The sequence below is a fragment of the Zerene cesonia genome, chromosome 16 (assembly GCF_012273895.1).
Source record: "Zerene cesonia ecotype Mississippi chromosome 16, Zerene_cesonia_1.1, whole genome shotgun sequence".
NCBI classification, from domain to species: domain Eukaryota; kingdom Metazoa; phylum Arthropoda; class Insecta; order Lepidoptera; family Pieridae; genus Zerene; species Zerene cesonia.
The window spans coordinates 65085-73734 of record NC_052117.1 but is presented as its reverse complement, the minus strand read 5'-3'; the positions used below and the strand labels follow the sequence as shown (position 1 = coordinate 73734).

At 41.5% G+C, this 8650-nt stretch overlaps 4 protein-coding genes across 4 annotated transcripts in view; 1 reads left to right on the top strand and 3 right to left on the bottom strand.

Annotated features, from left to right (window-relative positions):
* Nucleotides 1-2412, top strand: part of LOC119833016 (DNA repair protein XRCC1) — a 6922-nt gene extending 4510 nt beyond the window's left edge. Inside the window, exons 7-11 of the mRNA XM_038356885.1 lie at nt 195-199; nt 252-540; nt 993-1129; nt 1364-1483; nt 1578-2412. Coding sequence (XP_038212813.1) covers nt 195-199; nt 252-540; nt 993-1129; nt 1364-1483; nt 1578-1736 — 710 coding nt within the window. The 3' untranslated portion in view covers nt 1737-2412. The remainder of the gene's footprint in view (nt 1-194; nt 200-251; nt 541-992; nt 1130-1363; nt 1484-1577) is intronic.
* Nucleotides 2413-3248: 836 nt separating this feature from the next.
* LOC119832848 (eukaryotic translation initiation factor 3 subunit F) lies at nt 3249-5789 on the bottom strand. Its single transcript, XM_038356640.1, has 4 exons — nt 5633-5789; nt 5250-5396; nt 3722-4224; nt 3249-3467 (listed from the first exon to the last, which is right to left on the bottom strand). The coding sequence occupies exons 1-4, from the start codon at nt 5739-5741 to the stop codon at nt 3393-3395; spliced, it is 834 nt and encodes a 277-aa protein (XP_038212568.1). The 5' UTR covers nt 5742-5789; the 3' UTR covers nt 3249-3392.
* A 426-nt stretch (nt 5790-6215) lies between these two features.
* LOC119832850 (bolA-like protein 3) lies at nt 6216-7209 on the bottom strand. Its single transcript, XM_038356641.1, has 3 exons — nt 6979-7209; nt 6697-6846; nt 6216-6443 (listed from the first exon to the last, which is right to left on the bottom strand). The coding sequence occupies exons 1-3, from the start codon at nt 7024-7026 to the stop codon at nt 6306-6308; spliced, it is 336 nt and encodes a 111-aa protein (XP_038212569.1). The 5' UTR covers nt 7027-7209; the 3' UTR covers nt 6216-6305.
* Nucleotides 7210-7454: 245 nt separating this feature from the next.
* LOC119832945 (ribosome biogenesis protein BOP1 homolog) overlaps nt 7455-8650 on the bottom strand; it is a 7465-nt gene continuing 6269 nt past the window's right edge. Inside the window, exons 13-14 of the mRNA XM_038356775.1 lie at nt 8101-8570; nt 7455-7658 (exon numbers count right to left, since the gene is read on the bottom strand). Of these exons, the coding sequence (XP_038212703.1) occupies nt 7505-7658; nt 8101-8570 (624 nt within the window). The 3' untranslated portion in view covers nt 7455-7504. The remainder of the gene's footprint in view (nt 7659-8100; nt 8571-8650) is intronic.

Here is an 8650-nt window from a genome sequence, read left to right as displayed (position 1 = left end):
TACGCAACTGATTTTAATGCCTTTTTAATCAATAGATAGAGCTATTCAACAGAAAAGTTTACATATAATATAATTTTAATATCGTCTGTTACAGTTTTTCCGAATTTTTGATGTGTACGAAACCGCGGGTAAAAGCTAATATAAATGTAAAAATGTCCCCATTTATCTGAATTTCTATTTATCCCAATTCATAGCATTCGTATTTTCATCGTTTTCACCGCCATAAAATTGACCATAGAAAAAAATGACAGCGAGCCTCCCCCAGGTGCGCGTTCCCCAACACGCCGAAGCTGAAGGCGGCGCGCGCCGGCAGCCTGCGCTGCTTCGCGGTCACCGGCGACTGGCTGCAGCAGTGCTCCGCCGCGCGGCGCCGCCTGCCCGAGCGCTGGTTCGCCGTCGAGCCGCACCTCCACGTCGCGCCGCCGCCACACTACATGCAACACTTAGACGACGGTGATGGTGATGTTGGTGGTGATGGTGATGAGGACGGTGGTGACCGCGCGAGCAAACCCGGCGCGGCGATCGCCGCTTCGGATAGCGGTGAGTTGATTGCGCTCTGCGCTTTTGTATCCACCCACCTACATACAGCCATGTCTATCACATCTACAGACCTAAATCTCACACCAACCCACGATATCTGACGCCTCAACAAACACATGCCATCTGACACCTCTATATCGCGCATGGAAATACGCATACTCGTCGTCTGCTCTTATACGCGGACGACACCTCTGTACTGCGACACCTGATACACTCACACACGCACAAAATATAACCTCTACCCGCAATCACACACACTCACTCATCTGACTCATTTGTACCGCGGTAATCTACACACATGATGACTATACTGCTTTTCAATATAGGCACGCACACCTGACGCCTCTACACCGTGTTACTCCTTTATGACGCCTCCGTACCACCAAACTTCTTAAAATATGGATGATCCAATTATTAAAAAAGAGCACATAAATTCTAAAAAATCGTACAAGTTTCAGACGCAGACACAGAAGACGAGATCGAGCAAGTGCGACGGCAGCAGGCGCAGCGGGCCGGCCAGCCCGACTCCGGCGACGACACGGAGCCCGAGCCGCTCGCCGACACTCACGTGCAGCTCGATAGCACTAAGGTACTCTCCCCTTTAAAGCGGCCAGCGCATTCGCGTAGTCACTACCTCTGCGTGTGTTCGTGGGCGGTGTCGAGCGCTTGCGATTTGGGATTTTAACTAAAGGGACTGTATATTTTTTCCCTCGAGTCCTCGAGTTAGCCGCGGGCGAAGAGGTAGCCTGATAATAACCTCAAAATTAAAACTCAAAACGAACTTCGATCGAGTTAGAATATAGAAGGGCGTGTAACGTTGCAGCTGCTGCCGGAGTTCCTGGGCGGCTACACGCTGGTGGTGTGCGAGGCGGTGCGGCGGCGCGGCCACGACGCGGCGCTGCTGCGGCGCCTCGCGCGCGCCTACGGGGCCGCCGTGCTGCCGGTGAGTCCGCCCGCTCGTCACCTCGACCTCGCTCTTGCTGCGCAGCTCATGAGTCACATTTTCACACAAATAGTTAATTGTTATGCGATTTCAGGAAGAAGAAGTGACGGAGGAGAGCGAAGTGCACTACATAGTGTGCGACAGAGCGGACGCTCTGCCGGAGTGCGGCGCCGTGCGCGTGGCGCCGAGCTGGCTGTGGCGCGCGCACACGCGCAAGCGGCGCCCGTCCGACGAGCGCGACGAGCTGCGCTGAGCGTGTGTGCGTGCGAATGTTACGTTAAAGTATTGTTGTGTGCGCTGGGCGTTTGCGTACGTGCTTTATGTTTTCGTGCCGAGTGCTCTCGTGTGCGTACATGCGCTGTGAGAATATAAAATTTGTATACGTATGTGTGCGTGTGTGCGTGTGTGCTTGAATATAATGTAATACCACTGATCATGTCTGTGCGTGAGTGTTGCGTGATGTGGACATTAGCAATGCACGTGTGAGTGCGTGATGATGTTATGTTGACAGTTAGTTTTTACACTCTGAATGTATACGTGTGTGTATATTATGGACACATTGAATTTTCTAATACCGTGTAAGGTTCGCGTATTTGAGCAGTTGTTAAAAATACACTCCAAAAAAAGTTGTGACTGTATAGTGTCTATTTATATAAATGAGGAAAACTATAATTTACCTCCTGGCTAAAGTGATGGTTGTAATTGTGCAGTGCCTTTTCCAAATAAAATTTATTTTATTCCATATGTATAATTTTGTTTCACTTTTAACATATATATAAAATACATATTCATCCATATTATAAAATATTTTATTATTATTCACATGTACAGCATTTGATGAAAATTGTTAATAACATTACCTTCCGTTTATTTGAACGTTTTGAAAACTGATTATAATTAAATAATTGTTACGTTTCATAATAAATGTCTTATTGTTAATAAATATGTATTTTTTAAGCATGTCTTTCATTAACAAATTCAAAAATTATGAGGAATGTTTCAAAAAGCCTTATGCACTTCAACAACGCCCCTTCTAATAGATAAGACGTACGCAAATTGTGTGTACTTAGTATAGTTATACCGATGTTAACTTCGAGTTTCAATAGTCAATTATTAATAAACAAATACTACAAGCAGCGCTCGCGAAGAAAGGACAATTTGAGGTGATTTTCAACCTGCGACGTCCCAAAAGCAGACCGTCGTAGGGAGTCGTAGAATCTCCTTATTCTTTTTCGTATTAAAAAATGATCTTGCAGCCGGTCTTGAAGCACGAAAGTCTCAAGTTTTATTAGAAATAGGCAGGTATGTTTTAAAATACATGTATGCAGCTTTCTGTTAGAGAAAAGTTGTTAAATTGTTAAAAATAGGTCCATTAGTCAGTGAAATTACTAAACAAACACGCAGACAAATCTGTATTAGTGTAGATATTCGCTGCTTTTTATAAATTAAATCAAGTATGTACTTTTATAACGATTGGATTTATGCAAGGATCATTATCATAGAATACAAGACTATATCTAGGTAATCCATTATTAATTTATACACAATCTACAAATCAGCAAAAGCGTTAAAGTACCAAGAATCCTGAAGATCTGCTTTATTAAGGAGCCTCATCAGCTTAAATTTAATTTGATACACACAATTTTTTAACTAAGTGCACTTGTGGATTTAATATTGACAAAACTTTAGGAATGAAAGAGGGATTTCATGTAATGTAAAGTTAAAAATAACATCTGGAATGGTAATATAATTATTTATTAAAAGAAATATTATTTTACAAAACATTTAATTACAGCTTATCTCCTTAAATAAGATTTGTTTGACGCAGTGGTGTAGAATATCAACAATTTGACAGCAACGAAAAATCCACTTGTTTATATGATTGCATACACAAACACCTGGAACAGCTCTACTGTGAGGTGAGGAGAGTCAGCTTCTCATTAAGTTGAAGTTGGGTCTTGATAAGTTGCGCGAGAGTCACCACCTGGAAATAACATATAATTTTTAGTTAATATTTTAAGATTAAAAAAATAAGTTTTGACATTTATAAAAAATATTAAAACTCAAAATGCTTTTATTGTTTTCCTTGAATAGGCAAACAAAATTATTGAGAAATGTATAAAAGAGGCTAAATAGATGAAGCTTAAATGGGTCTGAATTAATGAAGTTTTTAATTACAGCAATGATGTCACATATAATATATATGTGCTTATATAGTAGTGTGTGCCACGCGCATACCATGAGCAGGTCCTTGACGCTGGAGGCGAAGGCGTCGGCAAAGGAGTCGGCGGCGAGGCTGGGCAGCGCGGAGACCAGGTCGAGCAGCTCGCGGCCGACCGCGTTGTTGGGCGGCGTGGCGCCGCTCACCACCTCCTCCACGTGGCGCAGCACCTGGTCCAGCAGCTGCGCCAGCGAGCCCGCCGCGTCGGCCACCTGCGCCAGGTCGCGCGCCGGCCGCACCTGGCGCCGTGCCGCGCCCGCGCCGAGCGTCTTCTGGCACAGCTGCAGGCCGACCACCTCGGGCTCGTAGCACGTGAGCGTCGCCTCGATGGGCGTGAACATGCAGCCCTGCTTGCCGCGCGGCACGCCCAGCGCCACGCACACGTACGCGCGCAGCCCCATGCGCGCGCCCGCCAGCGACGTGTCCACCGTCAGGTGCACCGGCTCGCGACACTCGCGCGAGTAGTACTCGTGGATCACCGATGAGTGGTTGGTCACCTCGTTGCCCGTCGCCCACCAACCTAAGCCCCACGTAACGATTGAGCAATGGTGGCACAATGACTTACGTCATATATACAATAAGTTCCATAACAATAAAATGAGATTACATTTTATTAAGCACATTTTAATTGGTGTGATGACAATATCAATAAATAATTTGTGTTATAGAGTTCTACTAAGTTATAACTGGTGCAATGACCACTAAAACATGTTTTGTTTTAAATAAATTCTTATTGACATTTGTGATTTAAATCTTGCAATGATCAGCAACAAATCCTATGTTGTATGGCAAAAATCTATTTTTATAGCTTATATGTTGTTATACATAAAGTTATATCACCACCAAGTACTACCAAAATTTATTTATAGCTTTTAGAGAAAAAGTAACAAACATGCATCCAACAACACAATACTATGTTTTTTTTTCACATTCATTTGGATGCTATTATTTCCATAGTCAAATATGAAGTGAAAAATTGCAAACAACCTTTTATATCATGTTTAAAATAAAATAGTTTAATTTATTAATTAATGACAAAAGTTTATCTTAAGCAGTTGTATGCATATGATCACAGATTTAATTTTTAGTAGGTTCAATAAGCACTCGGTAAGATCAAGAACATTATCTAGGTTAAATTTTCACTTATAATTTGATTGTAACAAATTGTGCTATTAGATGCTACGAATAAGTATTCAAGGGTTAAAATTTAATGTATCTATCTAATCAAATATTTAGGTATGCATAATATTGTTGATTAATTGAATCTTTGTTATTGATATTGTGACCACCTCCTTGGTACAGTGGTTAACGCGTGAGTGTAGAACCGAGGGGTCCTGGGTTAAATTCTCGGTGGGCACGCACAAAAAAAAAATGTCTCGATCTGGCAGGACACAGAAGGCTGATCACCTACTTGTCCATAAAGAAAATCGATCAGTGAAACAGATGTACATCATCTGCCCCATACCCCACTATGGGACACGGGACTTCACTATTGATATTGTATCAATTACCATCCATATGAGTGAATGACCCAAGTGTACTCACCGACAATACTTTCAGATGCATTGACTCTACGATTCAATTCGTACACATCCATGGCATAGTTGAGTTCAGCCTCTACCTGGTCGGCGTGCTCCTTGTGCGGCACACAGAAGCAGTTTGTTACTTCCACTACTCCTTTATCCGAGGTGCCTACAAGTCATAACACACAAATATAACCTCAAACATTTTGGTTTATATGACTTTTTTAACATCGACAATGTGTGTATAGAAAAATGCAATTTAATTTCACGATATATTTATGAGAAATATCAATACATATCACTCATTTTCCACATAAAACTATCAAAAGACAAAACTGTAAACGTAAAGACATGACGTCGGCGTTTCCACTTTTAACATGCAATTATAATCAAATGCGTAATTACCCAATAAGGTGCCAATAACTCGATGAGAGTCAGCATTTCGACGCTCATAAGCATCTACAATTTGAAATAATACTACAGGATGAACTTTTACAACTAGGTTGAGCGCCATGTTGATATTTGAAAGGAGTTATACTGCTCAATTTTTGACATTGACATCATTTGCAAATGACAGATTGTTTTTTTTTTTCAGTTTAATATACGAATGCAAGGCATTTTATAACTTTTGTAACCATTTGTTGTAGACACGGGGAATGACGTTAGACATAACATTTAAATATAGTTTCAAGTTTATTACAAATTATTTTAACAGAAAAATCCAAGCACTCTCACATCAGCAATTCTATATATATATTACTTATATTAAATTTACTCTCAATTCTCATCAGTTTATATAATCAACATATTTTCAAAAATGATGCAGAACCAGGGAATAGGCAGATATAATTGTATAAATTGTTATATCAGCATAACTTAATATTAGAGGTTTGTTGTTTGTATAACGCATACATTCTTAAAACAACGTCCATAATAATGGAATTTAAAAAAATATGTACAACAATAGAGCAATTTTATGAACAAAATATTTTACACATTTATAACTATATTTTATTTTAAAGCACAACCTACATACATATACACTTTATCTAGTATCTTAGCAATATTTATGTTTAATTTATTTCTCTTCAGTTGGAGGTGTTGTATGTATTCTGATGCCATGCATCTCCGCTATTTCATTCTTAAGGGTCTCTGTGACAAGGCGATGTTGCTTAACTCTTGATAGACCTACAAACTCTTTTGCTTCAATGCTAATCTGAAATGGTAAAATGATTGTAAAATAGAACATAAGGCATATCTGTTAAGTAAGTATGATATTCAGGAATATTACATTTTACAACAAAGGCAACATCAGCCTTTTTATATTAAAGCAGAAAGACAACAAACATACATACATACATCTAACACTGTTTTTGTCTTACATTTTTTTTTTCATCAGATGTGTAACACCTTTTTGTTTCTATTTAATAAAAAGGAAATAAGTGCAAGATATACAGTGAGAGCAATACCTCAAACATAGCTCCACATCCACCAGAAATATCCTCAACGCTTACATAAGTGATGCCCGGCATTGCTTGCTTTAGGACTTCCGTCAATTGCTGTTCTTTGGTCACGCAATTTTTTTCGAATGCGCTTCCATTGCCACCCACGGCACGTATCTAGCAGGTAGTTAAATAATTATTTCTTAACAAGTCAATATTATATTCGGTTAAATAAAAAAACTCAAGATACTTTCAATAATAAATATTTACATAAATTTTCTATAAAAACACAAAATAATTGATAAATACCAGTTTAGTTCTAAATGGTTTTGTTGCCTGAAAAATTTGACGAAACATTTTGTTGATACTACTGTAAATCCTCGAGTTGTCGAATACTCTTCTTATATCAGCTTATAAATTACACATCTTTCAATAATATATTAGTATGTACTATACTTTCTTCTTATTTAAATTTTACATAACAAATACGCTAACCTCAAACACAATTTGACTGTCGAAAACAAAAATACTATTGTCAACTGTCGTCTGTCAACGAAATGTCGTATACAGATAATAAATAAATAAAATGTAAGGCTTTTAATTTAATTTTTTCCTGCGAATTCGTTAGGTACCTAGTTAGATAATTTGAAAATAGCTGGGCGACACAGAACTAAATTGGAACTATTTTTTGGACAGCTAACTATTTTGGAATTTTCTTTAAATAAAAATGGATATGGCTGAAATTTATTAAATGTTAATATTTGACCACGAATAAAACATCAAGATTCTGTTGGCATCGTTTTATATAATATAATGTTTGTATTATTATTATTGTCTATGCATAAAGGCGGATGGTGCCGTCGGCGCAGGCGGCGATGAGCCAGGGTTGCGTGGGGTGGAAGCGCACCTCCAGCACGCACAACTCGTCGCGCTTCTCGCCACCGCGCAGCTGCTTCAGTGGGACCAGCAGCGGGTTTTGGAGCAGGTCGCTGGCGACATTATTTCAAAATATTATAGGTTATCGTGTTAACATTAAATCCAGCAAATAAACATGCAATTTCTCTTGTTCTATCTTTTAATTTTTATTTAATAACATCTATACATATAAAAATCCAGTGTCATGATGCATGTTCCCAATGAACTCTTCACCAACTCGACCGATTTTGACGAAATTTCGTATTTAATGAGTAATTTGGTCCAACTTAACATATAGGATAGTTTTTATTTGATTAATTATCCCAATTATTTATAACTGAATATTTTATTACTCAGCCGCAGCAACGCGTGGCCGGGTATGCTAGCAAAAGTAATATTTTGTTAGGATAATTAGTTCATACTAACTGTTTTACGGCTAATAGATGGGAGAAATTAATTTTAAAAACGATTATTGCAAGCGTCGCAAGTTCCGCGACAGACGAAGGGCGCACTCACTTGTAGACCATGCCGTGCGAGACCACGATGCAGGGGTCGTCGCCGGCGGAGGCGAAGAGCGGGTAGCGCGCGCTGAAGGCCACGGAGCGCACCGCGCCGCCGTGCAGGCGCAGCGTCTGGTACGGCCGCGCCGACAGCTCCAGGTCGAACCACGCCAGCTTGCGGTCGTACGCGCCCACCAGCAGGTTGTCGCCGCGCGGGTGCGGCGCCAGGCAGCTCACCCACTGCGCGCCCGTCTCCAGCTTGCGCACCAGCTCCTGGCGCGCCAGGTCGTACACGCGCACGGCGCGCTGCGTGGCCACGAACAGGTGCGGCCGGTGCGGGTGGAAGGCGGCGCACTGCACCAGCCCCTTGGCCGTGCGGAAGGGCAGCTGCGAGCGGCGCCGCGACAGCTGGTGCACCACCACCGCGCGCGCCGCGCCCTCGCGCAGCGTCACCGCCAGGTAGTCGCCGCGCGCGTGCCAGCTCAGCTGCGGGAGGGGGCCGGGTTAGCGGGTGGTGCATGCGTGCAGGGTGGGGGGGCATGCGGGCATGCGGACACGCGGCGCGA